The sequence below is a fragment of the Carassius carassius genome, chromosome 29 (assembly GCF_963082965.1).
Source record: "Carassius carassius chromosome 29, fCarCar2.1, whole genome shotgun sequence".
NCBI lineage: Eukaryota > Metazoa > Chordata > Actinopteri > Cypriniformes > Cyprinidae > Carassius > Carassius carassius.
Genome location: NC_081783.1, coordinates 9,091,902 through 9,112,240, shown reverse-complemented (window position 1 = coordinate 9,112,240; position 20,339 = coordinate 9,091,902). Strand labels below are relative to the sequence as shown.

Genomic DNA, 20,339 nt, shown 5'->3' with positions numbered 1-20,339 from the left:
AAAATAATTTCTTATAGTGTGCATTGTAATATCAGAATGGCTGATATGTATGAAACACTTAACCATTGCTGGCTTTATTTGTGCTTATCAAACTGATATCTGGGAATTCAAAGGCGTACACCTCCGTGTTAGCCTGTCTAGTTACACAAAAGCAGTGGCTCTACCACTGTAATAAGTCAAATGAATGTGAAGGAGGATCTTGCAGTAAAATGCACAGATGAAGGAAATACATATAAAGAATTAGCTAGATAATTGAGAACTGTTTTTCAACACTCCATCACACATTTGTGTGATTTTGATATGTATACTGTAGTCTCTTTAGTGAGTAACTTCATAAGTTGGACCCCTAGGGGGCTCTGTAGTGCATCTTAACATTTTGAAGTCGGAGGGTTTAATCAACTTTAAGTTAAAGCAGGCTACTTAAAATACATAACAGATAACCAAATACATATCCAGATGAAGGTTTTTATTCTAAAAACACTGATTTCCACAGCAGTTCTTAATCTAATGTGACGGCTTTAAAGGTTTTCAAACAGACCTGGCTCCAGACACTGTGAGACAGGGGAAATATATCAGCAAAATCACGCAGTAGCTGTCTCTGTGTCTGTTGCCATAGCAACTAACTAACCATTCACATGCTCTGCAACTCTGTGTATACCACAAAGATAATATGAGGGAAAAAAATGTGGTAAGGTTCCCGATGGTTTCTTCTTGCACTTCCCTTTCATATAAGCAACTTCAGGTTTCTCTTAGATTTATTGGCATGGCCTATTTGTTGTGTGAATGCGGCAGCTAGGGAGAGGTGGGGCACTCTCCATTTAGCACGCTTCATTACATTCCAGACAGATTTCATATTCTGACTAGTGCAAAGACAGCCGTAGGTCAATCTGCCAACATATTTCACAGCATAATGAATACTGGTGCTTGGGTTGGGCACAAGAACAGGTCGGACCCTGACTCCCAGACAGCTTTAGTGTCTTAGGTCTCATGCTAGGTCAGCAACACACATAACAATAAATCAGCAGGACTTTTAAATAGCCCTTATGGGAAAAATACTCGTAGTTCTTGGGTAAATTAACTTTGATATTATGGCCTCAACACTAGAAAAATTTCTTTTTAGTCAGGTACACCGTTTTATTCCGTTGCTTTAATTAAACTTTAAATTATTACACACACCCATTACTTTTAACTTTCATCAAATACTTAATGTACTTGTTTGTATTTAGGTTTTATATTTTATTCATAAAGATTTTATATTTAACTATATTTAATTTAGGTGAACAACTGGTCTAACTTTCAAAAATCAACTCAAAAATGCTTTGCATTTGGTTGCATTATTTAAGGAATTAATTAATTCACTTTTACTCTGAATACATGATAACATCTACAGACATGATCTGAAACTATAAACAAATCAACCTATTTCTAGTTTTTATTTCTAGCTTGACTTTTTAGGATATGATGATCTTGGGAAAGATATAAATAAGAAAAAGACTCATAGGTCATGAGGTCAGCTGAGCCATTAGGCCATTTATTGATGGTTGATTAACAAGCACAGAAGATGTTTATTATTTTCTGCTTCATACACTTGCTTGTAATTTCTGGAATGCTTGTAATAGGAACATCAAAAGACAGTTCTTATGGCAGTGTTTATCAGTACAAATGTCTCAGCATCATCTTAACAGCTGATCTGTAGGTCAAAAATAATGTTATATATTTTAAATACAATATATTAATATCCATATACTCCATTTCTACATGCAAGATAATAATTTATCTCTGGTTTGTGCATAAAGTAAACATAGCAGCTGAAAAGTTTTAAGCAATGCCTTCATTCTTTCTATTCGAAAATGTTTTTATTTATTTATTTATTTTATTAGCAATACTGTGTTTACTGACTGCACATCAGTGGCAAAATTGCTCCGTTTGATGTCTGAGGTACAAATTATATGGGCTGAGACTATACGAAGGAGGGAAAAGTTAGCTGAATGGAAGCAGTTTAAACTTTACACAATCACAAATACACAGACCAGTAAATGACATTAAAGAAAAGGAAGGTGAATGGGAAAATCGCACGAGCATAAAGATCTACGCGCTTGGCTGCCGAGGGGATGACAGGTTTAGGAGGTGGTGGCTTCTTGTTGTTCTTGGCTTGTGATTTACCTAAAGCACTACCAACTTCAATGGGTTTGCCGTAGCAGTCAAAGTTTGAGAGTTCAAAGTCTCGTGGCAGAGAGCCTACAATGCTGAAGTCATTGGAGCGCAAATCTGACTTGGAGGTGCATACCTTTTTGCACCTTGTCTCTGTCACCTGAGAGGGATAAAGAGGGAGAGAGTGAGAAAAAAATTAATAAAGAAAAAACATGTCAGATCTCTGCAACATCTGGTGTGATTTTTACTGAAACATTAAAGTGATAGTTTACCCAAAAATGAAATGCCTTCATCACTTCCTCAACCGCATGTTACTCCAAACCAGTATAACTTACATTCTTCATGAAAAACTAAAAGAGTTATCCTGAAGAATGTCCAAGCTGCTTTCTACATTACAATGAAAGTAAATGGTGACCAACACGGCTGTCTCTGGTCCCCAGTACAAATGGTACAAATGTTACTTTGTTTTAGTTTTTTACCATTAAAAATGATAATAAAATTTAATTTGATTACTAAATTATAAATATAAATAAATAAATAGTTAATTTTAGAAAATCTTTCCAAAAATGTAATATACAAAATTTCCTGGTGAGTTAACAGAAAGAATAACAGATTTTATTGTTACTTTAGTTTTATTTCAGTGTGTGTGTGTATGTGTAGTTGTTTTATTATTGCAAATATATGTAGTACGTATTATGTATCGTCACTGAAGAAAGAAAATCATACTGGTTTGGAATTATATAAACATGAGTTTTTGATAACTGGATTTCATTTTTGACTAAACTATTCCTTTAATTTCACACTTAGGTATTTTCATTTGTATAATTAGGAAATGAACAAATGATAGCTGGCAGGCGGATCATTTATGCATTATGATACCCATTCAGGCAGCAGACATGGACAACACACCAAATCTGATTAAATGTTTCCCTCAGACTTTTGTCCCTCAAGTAGAGACACATACTCTCTCTATCGGTTTCTTTTTGCATTCTCCTTTCTCTTAACACTCTTGTCTGCAGGGAGAGGGAGATTTTGAGGACAGGCAATTATTTTGAGCTCTTCCTGAAGCCCTAACAGGGAAGAGGCAGTGTAGCATGGCCCTCCCACGCAGGAACAACAGGAAAAGGAAAAAAGTAGTGTGAAGAAACACCTACCTTGCATCAAAATAGAACAGGACAAGACAAGCATTACGAACTGTTGTGACATCGCACAACATCTGTTTCTCTCTCTCTGACTAACGGAGCAGAGGGATGTCTGGATAACTGATGTCTGATGGTTTAATGCCAACTTCTCTGTTGTATTAGTTCTGGATGTGTGGAAAAGGGCAGAAGCCATGCAGTGCTGGACCTCACTACTTCTCACTGGGTGCACAACACTTAAATCCTCAAACAGCTTGATATCTTTTCTAGTGTGTGGGGACACATGCACAGATTTAGGAAACTGTCTGTCAAATGCAGTAGGAGCTTTCATATGCTTCTGATAAATGCTGCCTGCTCAAAAGCGTTGAGCATGTCTGAACAGCCGTGAGATGGCTATAGAATCAGTCACAGCAAGCAAGCCTTGGGACACGTCCAAACAGCTCTAATTCAGAGCAATGAATGAGGCTTTCTTGGAGGTCGGTGACTTTTAGGGGTTGTGCAAAGAGCATGTGGGTTAATCTGGGGTCAGATGTTCTTCTGGTAGCTGCTGAAGGTCCAATCTGGGAGTAAATGTGTGACAGTGGTTGAAAACACACCGCATCCTTAAGCCTCCCTCTGGGACTAATTTAAAGCTTATAATAGACTTGAGTAGAACACATTATTCAGCCTATTTCTTCTGTCTGTCAGGCTATCCTTGCCTTCAAGCTCGGCTTCCAACTGTTGCTATAAAGCTGTCTGTTTTCTGAGGAACATGAAGTACTGTGATTATCCCACCTACACTTTTGCATGCAGACCTAACATTAGAAGTGCATGATTTTAGATTATATAACCACAGGGACAGCAATGCAACTGAGTACAATGATACAGAATTGAAACAATGAGCTCTTTGAAAATGTCAAATCACCCAATCAAACATTATGTGTGCATTACAACATTTTAAATGTCTTTACTGTCCCTATTGATTGATTTAATGCATCCTTGCTAAATAAAAAATAAGACAATTCTTGAAAGAATTTCCCCAAACGTTTGAACAATATTGTATATAAAATATTACAGATGATATACAGATGATAAAACTAGGGTATAACAAGATTACCATGGTAGATGTTCATAAAATGGTTTTGGCATGTCCAAATATTTGAGTACCCTCATAATATGTACTGTACATTAAATCACTACCCCACTATCCTTGGTGCTTTTTATTATGATTATGAGCTATGGTAACATTACATTATACTCATTTTGTTTGAATACAAAGTCGTCTGGTTGTTTCTGACCTGTAGAGTACTGACATGTATAGGGGTGCTTCCCATGCCATTGATGGTGTTCTTGGCAGGGGTCTTTCCTTCCGCCTTCTCCTTACTAGCAATCTTTGCTCTCTCCGCCTCCAGCCGTTTAGGGCTGTTAAGCATCACCTGAACCACTGCGTATTCAACCAGAGAGGCAAAGCCAAAGAGCAGGCAGGCAATCAGCCAGATGTCAATTGCCTTTACATAGGAGACTTTGGGCAGTTCAGAGGCCAGAGACGTGCACTCAGAAGAGAGCGAGAGCACTGACAGGATCCCTGCAGACAGAGAGAGGTCATTAGATCAAATTAGTTGATCTGAAGTTGTTTCCAAAGATAATAGTAGAGCAGACTGTAAGACATATGAAGGCATCTGTAACAGTATAAGATCAGTGGACAACAAATGCCATCCAGATTTAACAGGTTTTCATCTTTTTCTGTTACATTACTGTTCAAAAGTCCAAGATTGGTATAAGTTTTTTTTTAAAGATGTTTTTGAAAGAAGAAGCTTATGCTCATCTTATTTAATTAAAAATACAGTAAAAACAGTAATATCGTGAAAAGCTTGATGCTTAATATTTTTGTGGAAACTAGGCAACATTTTATTCAGGAATCTTTGATAAATTTAAAGTTCAAAAGAACATAATTTAATGGAAATATAAATCCTTTCTAAATAAATTTAATGTCTTTACTGTTACTTTTGATCAATTTAATGCATTCTTGCTGGAAAAACAACAACAATACATATACTTTCCTTACATGTTTGTTCCTGTTCCTTACATGTTTTAAAATGTTGTTACTTTTTAATCATTTCATAATAATCTTACATCTTATAATATACTTATATTTTAAATATTTTAACATTAATAACGTCTGTAAAATATGAATAAATATTTAAATTCAATTTGTTGATTTCTCCCCAAAAATCTAGTTTTAATCTGGGCCTGTGTATGAATAATCTAAATGAATGCAAACACACAAATATAAACCAAACACTCACAAAATGCAATAAATGACTGACCTGAAATGATCATGGACAGAGGCATTTTGAGATGGCACTTGATGTAATCACATTATACTGTGACAGTGAGAACAATGTGGACAGAATGATAGTGGTACTTGAATCACCAATGAAATCGCAGAAAAATTGCATGCATATATCAGCAATATCAGGCTATAATTGGAAAACACAAGAAAATGTCACATTTCGCGGCATCTTGCATAATCTTCATCGCATTTCAGATAATACTCTCTCACTGACCTCTGTGATTTCTCATAGAGAATTAATGCCTGTGGGCTGCAGCTCAGGCTGATGGGAATATCCTGGACATGCGTTATATTTCCTTGGAGATGCCTTTAGGTAAGTAATTGATGAAAAGAAGCTAGAGTGCTGTAGGGGATAGAAAAGATCACCCTAAACCTCCCGCAACGACGACACTGAAAAGATTCATTGGTGGATGTTGCACTGATGAAAACGGGAAATGAAAATGGAAAGGATGTGGTCGGTTATGTGGGTATGAGATGAGGTGCTGATGCTTGTGGCGGGACTGATGATTGGAAAAAGTACCCAGAGGCACACGGGCAGCGCTGGCGTCAGGGTTGATCCAAAAAGAGAGCCAGGAGAGCACGACGATGAGCAGGGTGGGAGCGTATACACCCATCATGTAGAAGCCCACCTGCCGCCTCAGAGTAAAAATCACCTCCACACACGTGTAGTATCCTATCATTAAAAGTTCAAAAGGTTGCTTTAAATTGACATGTTTTTTCCTGGAATCACATCTAATGGCTACCTCCTCAACAATGTATGAGAGAGCTCATGTACACATTAGTGCCACTCATGGAAAGTGGAAAGCTTTTACCTGTCCCTGCGTAGAACTTGGTGCAGTTGCCATATTCAATGTCCTCTTGTTTAATATCGAACTGAGGCAGAGCAATCTCCTCCATCTGTACAGGGTCTCCAGACTGCCACATGAACTGCAGGTCATCTGTGGTGTAGCCAACTAGACACGCATTAAATAAGGAAAAAAACTGTTAGACTCCAAGAACAGTCTAAAAATAGGGCACAGTGTACTGTGTTAAAATGAAGGAATATTCCGTATTGATTTTTCTGATGTTTTACCCGCATTTTGAACCACAAATTGCATTCAGTCGTGTTTTAGGGATAAAGGAAGAGTCCATAAACTTCCCAGTACCTTTTCTGTTTTTCTAATGATTTTTTTTTTTCTTGTACTAGCCTCACACTTCAGTGATTGACTTTTTAAATTAAATGTTAGATTATTAAACATTATATTTATAGTGGTCAGGCTCACCAAGAGCACTTTCTAGCAAAATATATATTATATATAACATCAAATCTATAACAACATCAAACATTTTATTGTTTTCACATCAAATAATCATAAAAGATTGTATTCATATTCACGTACAGCTCTCAAGCTGCATTTTGCATCGCTGGGTGTCCATGGGGAAGAGAGTCAAGTCCAGTGGACAAGAAAGGGTAACAGACAACCTGCAAAAGGAAAAAAATATGCAAATTTGAGTACCAGACAATGAATCATGTGAGTTTGAATCAGAGTAGTAATTCTGAATGGGGCAGAATTATATAGCTTTTCCCTAAAATACACTACTTGATCAGCTACATGTGGTCACCTAAATATTATATCAATTTGCACTTAAACATTTAATTTTAAAGGGATAAAATAGAAAAATAACAGATTCCACTTACTGCATTTAAAGCTTCATGCAGAATATATTCAGCAACATTGCAAAGATTTCTATCAAGATTATTTTATCACCAGGTTGCAAATGAAAATCAATCCAAATTTAACAGATTTCCAGAAAATCTAACAGAAATGCCACAGACATAAAGGGTATTTCGTGACAGTGGGATACATTCTTCATGCAGTTCCCTTTATTGTGTACAGCAAGCACACCAAGGCAAATTTATTTAAAACAGTAATAACACATGAAAGCTTTTTTGGTTTTCTGTTGTAATCTAACAAGCACGGTCTCAGATGCAGCAAAGAGCTACTTTTTACACCAGCTAGGCTACACAGAACTAAAGCACTGTGCTAAGATATTTTTGTAAAGGCCTGGGAGAGGTTAGAGAGATCTGTTTTTGTTCTAAATGTATCTTTATGGTGCATTATACAAATTATCTAAGAGAAAGAGAGAGACGATGGGGTTAGGCAAGAAAAGACAGTGCACACAAAGATGCAAAATAAAGATTCCTTATGAAAATAAACATTGCGTCCATCATATTATCTTGCTCCAAACAATGTTTAATTGTAAACTTTTTATTATTATTATTTATACGTCTTTTATAATGTCCAATATACTGGACAATTTGACTTAGACATATACAATTTTAGTATCACTGAGATAATATTATATTTGAGTTGTTGAATTATTTTTCTATTTGTCAATTGGATTTTGTAGTAAAGTTATAGCAATTTATTATTATTCATTTTTATTTCAGTAGTAGTTTGTAGTAGTTTGTTATGTAATGATTATGTAATGATATGTTTTGATATTTAAAGTATATTCATAACATAGTGTTATTTCTGAAATCTTTTTTAAGCTGACTAAAAAATAAAAATTCAAATCTTTGCACAAATGTCATGTTCCAATAAGAAATAAGATTCTCGTTTGCATTTCCAGTACACTGGACGTTTACAGTAGAATGAAGAGGTTATGGGAGCAGAAGGATAATAAAGTGTGATAATGGGGGTGTAAGGTATGTCAGTTTCATGAAGAAAAAGAGATAGGAAAGATATGAAATGTAAAGTCTATGCATGTACAGTATTTGAGGAAGTTGAAGGTCGAGTAAAAGCAAAATTTGTTTCAGGGAGGTATAACATGAAATAAACACTCTTGTTTCTTTTTGAAAGACTCTCATTAGGACAGTAATCCCCTGCCACACACATACCCAGAGATAGAGCAAAGCATCTTGGGCCAATGCCAAAAGTGAGAAAGGGCTCACGAAAGACCACCCAGCTCATGCTGTGATCCGGGTGGCATGGAAAAACACTATGGAAATACATTTGCCTCAGACATATCAGAGCAAAATGTGATGCTCTTAAACACACTTCCCATCCAGATTGAAATGGCTCTGTGCCAGTGTTAAGATTTTATCTTCACCCCAAACTGGACTGTGTCCAATGCCCGTCTGGCACAGTGACCACAACACTACAACCCATGTTTGTGTAAAGCATAACGGCTTGTGGAATTGTTTATCTTTATAAATAACTGTTTGTTTAAATCTATCCGCATTGATAAACTTTTGCTAAATAAAATAATATTCCACAGCACTGCAAGGACAGATCTACAGCAGGTTCACTGGCTACTAGAAGTCTCTGAGAACGTCATTCACTCAGCAGGACCTGCAGATAAAGCAGTGGAAAGATAATGACAGAGGTGTCCACCACTGCTAAAGGACTGAACTTTCACATGGGATCAAATAGCAGGAGCTGTAATTTAGGTCTCAGTGGCGAGGTGAAATCCTAGGGTCAACAGATGTATCGAGTCTCCAACTCTCAGATCACTTTAAGTCCCCTGAGGTTTATTAAAAGCACTAAGAAGAGCTTGGAGGAGGACTAAATCACTGCTCCCTGTCATTCAAACGTATTTTTTTTTGTTATTTTGGTTATATTTACATCATAAGACACTTTTTTCACTTGTTTTGTTTGTATCTATACTCAAATTAGGGGAGTCGTGACCTAGTGGTTAGAGAGTTTGACTCCTAATCCTAGGGCTGTGGGTTCGAATCTCGGGCCAGCAATACCACGACTTAGGTGCCCTTGAGCAAGGCATTGAACCCCCATCTGCTCCCCGGGCGCTGCAGCATAAATGGCTGCCCACTGCTTCGGGTGTGTGTGTGTGTGTTCACAGTGTGTGTGCACTTTGGATGGGTTAAATGCAGAGCACGAATTCTGAGTATGGGTCACCATACTTGGCTGAATGTCACGTCACTTTTCTATACTCAAATTAGTATGGAAGCCTGTTTCTACCTCAGACTTATTAGGTAATCAGGACTTAATTTCTGATAATTGTGAATTTATTTATTGTGATTCATCTCACAGTGTGATTTTATGTACTACCATTCAAAAGTTTAGGGGCAGTTTAAAAAATAATAATACTTTGACATCCTCAGCAAGGATGGATTAAATTGATCAAAGGGGACATCAAAGACTTTTACATTGTTGCAAAAAAAAACTCATCACAGAAAAAAGTATTGGAGTTTTCACCAAAAAAGCATATGTGTAACATTATTTCTTGTAATTGCAACTTTAAATCTTTTAAATGTAACTTAATTTCTCACAAATGTGACTTTTCATCTCGCTGCGTGACATTGTAACTTATTTTAAACTTTGTCTCACAATTTAATATTTCATTGCTCGGTAACTGGCTTCCATAAATTTATGGACATGCTGAACCATTAATTCCAACACCTTCAGATTAGGATCCAGCACAGTCATTTGTTCCACTTTAAAAGGCCTTGACATCTAATAAACTCTTGTGTTTGCTTTGTTTTGATTGCTGCGGTAAATAATGTGAGAAGGTGTTACCAGCACTCAGAGCTCATTTGTCACCATCCCCAAAGACAGAGGTTGGATACTTTGCAGGAAGAGAGCATAAAAGTTCACCTCATGCTGATGAGGACATCTCCGTTCCTGAAGATAAAGAGCAGGATGTTCTCCTGAGTGACGTCATGAAAGTTAGCGCTCTTTTCGTTGGCAAAGAAAAGATCGGGTTTCCACAGGCATTTGAACATCTTGGGGTCAACGGTGAGCGAGTCCGACTTGAACTCCTGAGGAAGCCGGAGTCTGGGATCGTTCCAGCGCTGTCTCAAGAAGATGTTGACACGATAGTCCTAGGAAATATAAGCCAAATTATCCATTAAAGTTTTCACAAATTCAATCAAGCCTGTAAAACCTGGTATTTTGTGTATAAACTGGCTTCTTGGATGGTAGTTAACAGGGCTGACACCTGTCTTTGTGTTACGTGACAGGAACTGTGAGAAGCTCTGATTTGGACACAAAAGCAGCACATTAGTCCTTAGGGTGACAGAGGAGCCCAGGTGTCTTAGGCATCTCCATGGCAACAAGCATTTCTCACGACCTCTGAGTGATGTTTTTTTTTAAATGCCTGTCTCTGAAGTATCCAGGCTCCAATAATGCCTGGTATTGAAGGCGCACAGCTGCTGCGCTTGGAGCTGCTCCTATTTACATTTCTAACTATTGCAAACATCAGGGGCATGCGACGGGTGCTGCAATGAGGGCTCACGCTGTATGTGAGCACCTACACTAGGGAAAACACAGGGTTTGTTAAGTCAGATTGGCCCCAGCTTCCCTGCCAGCTTGCGTGAGCAAAAGGCTTTGAAGTGGCATTTTCTAGTGGGGCTTGTTTAGCTAGCGCTGATACTGTGAAGACAGACGACATGCCAAATAAAATTGCCACATTCCAGCTGCACTAGGTCAAGTGAATTTGGTTCCTAAATGTTATTGGTTGTGTTGTTTCTGTGTGTATGATTCACATCTTGGTATGTCCTGTTTTTCATTCAGGGCTCCGACCAGGAACATTCGGGATGTATTACACACACCATGGATGGTACTGTGTCACCCCAATCAACAGGGAGCATTCTCAGTACATTCTGGTAAGGTTCTCTCAAAGTTATAAACAAACATTCTTCCAGTAATGTTAATAGAATGTTTGTTCAAAGTTATCTGGTCTTTGATAATCTTCTCAAAATGTTGAGAAAAACATCACATCATTAATGGAACTTTAACCCAGGAACCAAGCCAGAAAATGTGAAAAGAAAAAAAATAATTGGGTATGACTTTCTCTGCAAGCTTGTGAAAAACCACGAGCCACTCAGATTTTGTTCCCCCAGTGATGTAGAAAGACAATCTTAGTATAAAATGTTTGCCCCTTAAAATCTGCAAGTTTCCACCCACATCACCACCATTGCGTTTTTGTAAGTGACAGGGTGTACCAGTTCTAACGCCATGGTAAAAGTTTGAGCAAAGCATGCTAACTGTTCTGTCTTTGGCACACAGTCAGTATTTAACAGTTTAAGCACAATAAGACATGAGAGTTTAGTACATGGTGTTTGCGTGCTTCGAATTTGTGCACTCAGAAAACCGTATATCAGAAGTATAAATTAATATGGTTTTAAAAACATGATTTCAGCACGATAGAAATGATAATCAAAACCAAACAGATGTTTTTAGCTGAGGGACGAGCTGTAAAGGCACAGCCTTATTTTGGAAAAGGGGGTGGGGGACAGGAGCATATTTGCATTTAAGAGACATGCACAAAAACTGTGTGTTTCTGCTTCCACTCAAAGTAGGCATTTTCAGAATGATATAATAAATTATCTGTGGGGTATATTGAGCTGAGGGACACATTCTGGGGACACATGAATCTTATAAGGGGCATAATAAGCCTCTCCTAAATGTTACTACTTGTTTTAGAATGTTTAGGGAGAAAAAAATCAAAAACTAACATTCCTATATTGTTTGCAGAATAATGAAATGGAACGTTCCCCTAAGACCCATTCACATTAAGAACAATAACTATAACTACATAGTGTCCACACCAATGCACAATAACATTGTTTATTATAAGCATGCATTGCAATTTTGTCTTCTGTCGCTTTAAATGCTTGAGTTCTCTATTAAAGCAGGATGGATTCTGATTGGCTGCCAATGTTTTTATCATTCATTAGCTGAAAAAAGTTTCTGTGTGGGATTATCATTATAGTTGTTGTGTGGACTCTTCTTTTTAAAATTAGAACAATTTTTAAATTGTAGTCATCGTTTATAGTTATTGGGTCTTTAGTGTTCACAACACCATGACAAAAAGTTTTTAAAACATTAAAAAATATATGTTTTGAACATTCAGAGAACTTTCAAAAATAACATAGTCATAACTTAATGAAAAGGTTAGTAAAATGTTCTTAGAACATAATTTTGTTAGTTTTATGTTTACAAGTGTTGTTTTGTTGGACCTTCCTGTCCAAATGGCTATATAAGCTGTGGTAGGCAAAGTGGCCTACTCTGTACTAGTAATGTCTTTGGATAGGTTATGAATAGCCTTTTTGTATTTCTGTTGTATACCACCTGTTCATTTTAAGGTTAACCACAGCAGAATGATGCAACAACAAAATGGGACCTCAATTCCAATGCTATTAAAGCCTGGTGTCACGCAACACTCCTGTAGAAGTGAATGCAAAACTATATTCAACCTGTGACACCATGCAGTGCTGGGTAGAATACACGGGCCTCTGATGTGTTTCCAGGGGAAATATTTTCAGTGGAGGTGATCTGAGACACTCTGGCATGATGGGTTGTTTATGGATGTCACTGCTCATAAGGAGCCAGACGCAAGATTGTGGGTTCTGGAGCTGATTTTTTTATTTTAGTTTTTTTCCTGGTGCAGTGTTAAGTAAACACAGTAAGCCTAAAATAAAGCACACAGTCATGAATCCAATCGTCTGTCTGGTAGGAGTTGTCTGACAATCTGACATTTTAAAAAAGTTTTTTCCTTTTCTTTTTTTTTCTTTTTTTTTGAGACTGATCTTTGTTTTTTGTTGATCTAATAATTGATTTCAATAAAAAAGTAAAAGTAAAAAAGTAAGAAAAGAAAGCAATTGAATAATCATGAGGAAAATACAGTACATGACTCAAGTACAATGTACAAATACAAATACAGTACAATGATCAAATGTTCTGGCAAATGTCACTTATCAGATTTGTGTTCAGCTTGTTTTGATAAACATCTACTGTATATCCAGGGAACTTTTTTTGTTGTACGGTGAAATTACAAAGAAATTGATTGATTGGAAATAATTGAAAATATGTTAATTATATACATTACCATTCAAAAGGTTTGGGGATAGGTTTTTTTATACTTTTATTTAGCAAGGATGCATTAAATGAATTAAAAGTAGAAAGAAAGAAAGAAAGAAAGAAAGAAAGAAAGAAAGAAAGAAAGAAAGAAAGAAAGACAGACAATAAATCAGCATATTAAAATGATTTCCAAAGTATCAGGCGACAATGAAAACTGCTGAAAATTTATCACAGCAATAAATTATATTTTAAATATGTTAAAATAAAAAAACTGTAAATTGTTAATTGTAATATTTTTTGTACCAAATTACAATTAAATAAATAAATAAATCCATGGTGAGCATTAGAGATTCAAAAACATTTTGAACGGTAGTGTTTATATACAGTATTTATGATTTTTATTTTTATGTTTATTTATTGCTATATTTTTGTGTACACTATTTATGTGTATGGAAAGACAAAAGTGATGTACAATACCATAGTAGTCTCTTGGATGGACCCAAAGCTGTTGATAAAAATGTTTACACGATCCTCAACAGGAATACCTAAAAACCAAAACACACAAAAAAACTTTACATCTTAGCACATCAAGCACATCCGTCAAACAAGACACACCAAAAGTCTTTCTAGCATGACTTTTGAAAGTCATTCAAGTAATTTACACAGCACACATTTTCACGGACTATTATGGGTAGCATTAACTATTTGGTTTATACCATGAAACATATGTTTTCACTTTATGTATAATACGTAGAAAGCATGGCATTATAGAAAAAAGCTTCAACTACTCCACTGCTATTCCAATTCCCAAGATTATAATGTTGACTTTAATGACTGCCAGGAGCTTTCATCTTGCCCAGATATGAAGAGCAGCTGGCTGGCCATAGGGAGTAATAACACTGAATCATACAGTGAGCTCTTAACACTCAGACCACATCAAGGCTCACGTTTACGCCGAATGCCAGAGAGCAGGGAGGCGACAGAGGTTCTCACTCTTTACAACCTGCTTCATTATATCAGGAAAGGCTGCCAACGGTAGCATAACCTAGAATTACGTATCTGCCACAATGTATATACATACATTAAAACATGCTTTGAAATGTTTCAGAATTGGACATAAATATAATCATTGACATGTGGGCACGCAAAAGGCAATGTCATAATAGTAACAACTGACAAGTGAATAAATAGCAGTACCCAGATGAAAAAAGTGCACTTCCATAATAAACTTAAAGTGCAAAGATAGAGCACTTTAAGTACAACCCGAATTCCAGAAAAGTTGAAAGATTCAGCAGAATCTTTCACCTATAGAGAACATTTGGCGCATCATTAAATGAAAAATACGTCAAAGACGACCACGAACTCTTCAGCAGCTGGAAATCTATATAAGGCAAGAATGGGACCAAATTCCAACAGCAAAACTCCAGCAACTCATAGCCTCAATGCCCAGACGTCTTCAAACTGTTTTGAAAAGAAAAGGAGATGCTACACCATGGTAAACATGCCCCGTCCCAACTTTTTTGAGACCTGTAGCAGGCATTAAATTTTAAATGAGCTAATTAAGTGGATAAAAGTGTAAAATTTCTCAGTTTAAACATTTGCTACGTTACCTATGTTCTATTGTGAATAAAATATTGGCTCATGTGATTTGAAATTCCTTTAGTTTTCATTTTATTAAAATTTAAAAAACGTCCCAACTTTTCCGGAATTCGGGATGTACATTATGAAAGTGTACTTTTCCCCCCTTGGTGAACAGTACCAGCAGAAGTATATATTTATACAGAAAGTGAAAGCTTGTTAAGAAAAACTCTTGTTGCTATTGCTGAGGTAATCTGAGGAAAGTGGTAGGGCACTGGTTGGCTGTTGGTTAAACCGTTTGAGTGGCTGCTAGGTCTCTGTTTGGCTTATGAGGTGTTGGTAGATAGATGAGACAACATAATGAATGTTGTTCATAATTATATATATCATGGTGCTAGTACTGACCTTTGAAGTTGGGTCGGATTCTTGGGTCATAGCTGACCAGAAGCCTGTTGAGGATGTTGCTGGTAGAGTTTGCTGGAACTCGTGCCAGATCCTCTGATGACAGCTGCCTGAAGGGAGCAACGGTGGTGGACATTATGGTGCAACCATTTAAAACAACAAAACTATGTGAAATCATGCTCATGTTTAAAGTTTCCGTCATCTGTTTATTAAAATGTCTTTCATTTTTAATTATACTATTGCAAAGGGCAGCACTTCCAACTCAAGAGTCAAACATTATGATGATGTGAGTTACTCCATGTGTGAAATGTGAAGTACACACAACATTAGAACAGATTAAATGGATACTTCACCCAAAAATGAAAATTCAATATCCTTACTACTAGGGCTGCTCCGATCACGATCGGCCGATCGTTATGCGCATCTCGTCAGTAAAGCCGGTTCTCTAATCAGCGGTAAATTCCCTCAGGTGCGTGATTTCACATAGAGCAGCTGTTACTACACGGAGCCGTTGTTAACTGAGAAGATGCGCAAATAAACGCTGAAAATGAACGTGGATTTGCGCAGCTTCTCAGTTAACAATGGCTCTGTGTAGTAACAGCTGCTCTATGTGAAATCACGCACCTGATGGAATTTACCACTGATTAGAGAACCGGCTTTACTGACGAGATGCGCATAACGATCGGCCGATCGTGATCGGAGCAGCCCTACTTACTACCTTTCTGGGCCATAAAACATTTCATTTGCGTTGCTGTCTATACAGGGTCAGAGAGCTCTTTGGTTCCATCAAAAATATCTTAATTTGTGTTCCGAAAAAGAACGAAGGTCGTATGGGTTTGGAATGATATGAGGGTAATTAATGACAGAATTTTCATTTTTGGGTGAATTGTCCCTTTACTCGTTAGTTAATTGTTAGCCTTTAGTTCCCATAGTCAACATTATATGTATATAGCGCAATAGCAGTGTTTTATGAAAAATGGGTCATAAAATGATGCACACAAATGTACTTACGAAGGACAGTAAACCTGTTTTCCCTTCTTCTTTCCCTTCTTAGCAGATTTTTCTTTGGCAAATCCTCCTTCCATCCAGAGACAGATGATAAGCAACAAGAAAATCACCTTTAGAGCCTTCATATTACAGCAGTTTAACTTAGCCTGGAAGAGAAACAGAGCAGGTATATATGTATTATATTAGATGCATACTGACATTATTTTTATTATGGTTATTAGGTAATTAAGGGCTGTTTTGTCAATAGTGTTACTTAATTCCCTTTATTTAATTCCAAATTGAAAAAAAGCAGAATCAATATTTTAACATCTGTTTTTTTGAGAAAACAAAATCTGATATTATTTCCTTTGTTCAAAGTCTTACATAAACATAGCCCTGCAATGGATAACAGTGGATAACAAATGGATAACAATTGCCTCTCTCAGAGGACATATAGTATAGGGCAAGAATGCGCTGGGCTGTCTTGGAGACTGATGGTCCGTTGGCTCAGGAAATGTGGTTCTGTTGTATCCGTGACCACTTTAAAAATGGTCATGGGTGTCTGTCACTGTGGGTGGTCTGACAGTGTGCTTGTACAGTATAAAAGCACATTATTTCCCCAAATTATATAGGACAAATTATTGAATTTATCACCCAATCTACAAATTTTGCCCCTAAACAGTGCCTTACTGATATTTATGTCACGATGGTTCTTGGTATCCTTGCATGTGCATTATAAGAATATTAGCAGGATTCATTCATTTAATATGTTCTATATGAAATAACTAAGTTATGCTTAAAGTAAGACCTAATGTCAGCAGTTTGAACTATACCAAATGTCGACCTAATTGACTCATGTACAGTCCTCTGTACAACACAACCATCCATGAGTGTCCCAAATGTAGAGAGGAAACAATTGGAAAGACCAGCATGAGGAATTCCCCTCTAAAGAACACTGCCAGAAAACTCCCCTGTCTAGACTCTTCCACCCTCCACCTCTGGAGGCCTGATTCTGCGCCAGTGCATTGATCATCATCTTAACTGAAACAGGCCAGCGTTCATGCACACTCCTCCAATCTCTCACTCATTCCATCATTATGATTATCACCAGATGCTTGTGTTTCTCTTTCTGATCTCTCCATATCTCTCAATCTCTTTCTCTCTCTCATTCCCTGATTCAGATGTCATGGCAATTTGAGTTTAATGTTCTTCTTTGGAAAGACACAGAAAAATACTGACTGCCGGTCTACATATGAGGTATAGAAATACAAAAAATGGATTAGAACGTTTTACTACGGAAGATAATTTAAGTTAAAGAGAGACATGGTTTTGCTTTATTTTCACAACAGACTAAATCTAAATAAAGTTGACCCTTATTCAATTGAAACACTTCTTTTTTTTACCCGTCTGCCCTTACTAAGTCTGACTGCTTCATTCGCAGCTAAAAAAAAGGCTCACTCTGTTTCACTCTGTTCCACTGATCTCTGACCTATAACAAAGATCTGAAAATGTATATACAGTATGTAAAATAAAATTATATATATACATATATATATATATATATATATATATATATACATACATATACATATGTATATATATATATATATATATACATACATACATATACATATATATATATATATATATATATATATATATATATATATATATATATATATATATATATATTATGTTTATTATATTAATTATGCCTACTGTTGCTCACACAATATGCTACAGCAATCAGAACAGGTTTAAACAAATTGCTGATCATACAATATTATGAAGGCTCCATATGACTGTGATCATGATCTATGATCTCCATATGGAAAAAAAAATGTATAAAAATATTAATGTTTGTGTTAATGTATTTTAATTTCAAAATAAAATAATAATAATTGCATAATTAAATAATAATAACATAGAAAAAATATACATATTAATAAAGGATATATATATAGAATCTATATATATATATATATATATATATATATATATATATATATATATATATATATATATATTATATATTTATCATTTACTACACACACGTATGGTTATGGTTATTTTTTTGATTCAGTAATAAAATAGTATCGTAGTTAGGCCCAAATTACATAATTTTAGCCTGACAGATGATTCAAATATTGGCAAACCTCATCACTCTAATCTCCTACTGGCATGCTTATATTTTATGCAAATGCTTAAAGGTATAGCAACGACCTGTGGATGAATCTGAGCATCAAGTTGAAGAAGTTGCATTAAGACATGATAGAAAAATAAAACACGTTACGGCAGCAGATGGAGGAGAGGGAAAACATAGCAACAGCATCCTCCATGACGACGAGGGGGTTGGGATGATGATGATGAGGGGAAATACAACACAGAATGACAACATTTACGCGCGTCGCACCTCCCCCCATTCATCATACACATTTAAAACACTCGATCGTTCTTTTGTTTAAATATTACCCGCGGTTTCACTTACCATTTCGTTAACGGTTGTTGTTCCAGTAGCGCTGACAGAGCAATCGGTCGTTAAAAAGCCTTCAAGACCAGTCAGCGTCTATATCGCATTCTGCTCGTCGTTCCTTCAGTCAGCGCGAATCAACGCGAAATATCATTACGACTGCGATTCTCGTCTGTTTTTCTTATTTTTTCAATTTCAGTAATCTGAACAGAATCTATATTCCCGCTGTCCTTTTGCAGTGGTAAAGGGTTGCCAAGATGGAGCCTTGTGTGTGCACCTGTCATGCAACATGCGCAGTAGAACGCTGTACAAGGACAGAATTCATCACACAGCTTCCACATCAGCACTGGAATATAATGCAAGGCCATCACACTTGCTCTGCCGTTTCAGCACCAGTGTGTTCCTGAAAATGATTATGGCATGCACAGTACTCTCTGTTGTGTCCATGTGATGCTTGAAATTGTGCTTCTATAACAGAAAGATGAAAAAGAGAGAAATAAAGAACTCATACAGTATGCAAAGGAGAAAGAAAGGAAAAGAGAGGATGAATGCAAGAAAAAGAACGCATGCAAGGACAACTGCAATAAAAAACAGAGGCAAGAGAGAGAGAGAGCAAGAGAGAGATGAATCTGTCCAAGAAAAAATTATGAAAGAAACAATATGTTAGAATGAATGTTTATATATATATATATATATATATATATATATATATATATATATATATATATATATATATAAAGAAGAAGAATAAAACATGTATTTTTGTGCATGTGTATATAATTAAACGCTTAACCTTCATGTTAGAAAATGATAGTTCATGTTTTTGCATTGTACTAACACTTACTGTCTTTGTAACACAAGGTATTATAACTTTTTGCACTTTTTGAGGAATTGTTGTTTTTTACTCAAAAACTGAGGTGCAACAGCTCAGATCCATGAACAGTCACTTCCAAAACGAAATACAAAACCTGTGTTAACTGAAAAAACAACAACAACAAAAAAACAAAGTTGACAAAAAGATTGAATCCAAGATTTGGTGATAATAGGTCAATGAGATTCACAAGCAATTTTTAAAAGGTCAATTTCAACTGAGATCATAAGATTAAAGAACAGGATTTCCAGCATAGCACAAGGGTTAACCCTCTGGAGTCGATTAACGCGTATACGCGTTTTGCGGGTTAATTTCCTGATAACGCCGAAAATAGCTTAAATTGCACTTCCAGTTTTGATCGTACAGATAAGAGCAATACATCAATCGAATCTGTAAAGTGTTTACTATTTTTTATATACACTCGTGATAAAAACAAAACGCTATACTTTTGTAGAATAAAGAAAATAAACAGTGTGCGTTATCTGCCATCTCTGTCTCTGTCACCTCTCTTCACAGACACCTAAATGAAACAACCCGAATCTCATTGTTATTTACTTTATCATTTTTTTAATATATGTCTCTCTATACTTGTTTCTAGCTGAAT

General features: G+C 36.2%; 1 protein-coding gene across 1 annotated transcript; it reads right to left on the bottom strand.

Moving 5' to 3' along the window:
- Positions 1-1,505: 1,505 nt before the first annotated feature.
- On the bottom strand, positions 1,506-19,238 carry LOC132109590 (glycine receptor subunit beta-like). Its single transcript, XM_059515793.1, has 10 exons — positions 18,883-19,238; positions 16,419-16,561; positions 15,411-15,517; positions 13,905-13,972; positions 10,221-10,447; positions 7,002-7,084; positions 6,435-6,575; positions 6,143-6,295; positions 4,568-4,854; positions 1,506-2,311 (listed from the first exon to the last, which is right to left on the bottom strand). Exons 1-10 carry the CDS (start codon positions 18,883-18,885, stop codon positions 2,015-2,017), a joined length of 1,509 nt encoding a protein of 502 aa, XP_059371776.1. The 5' UTR covers positions 18,886-19,238; the 3' UTR covers positions 1,506-2,014.
- Between the last annotated feature and the right edge of the window lie 1,101 nt (positions 19,239-20,339).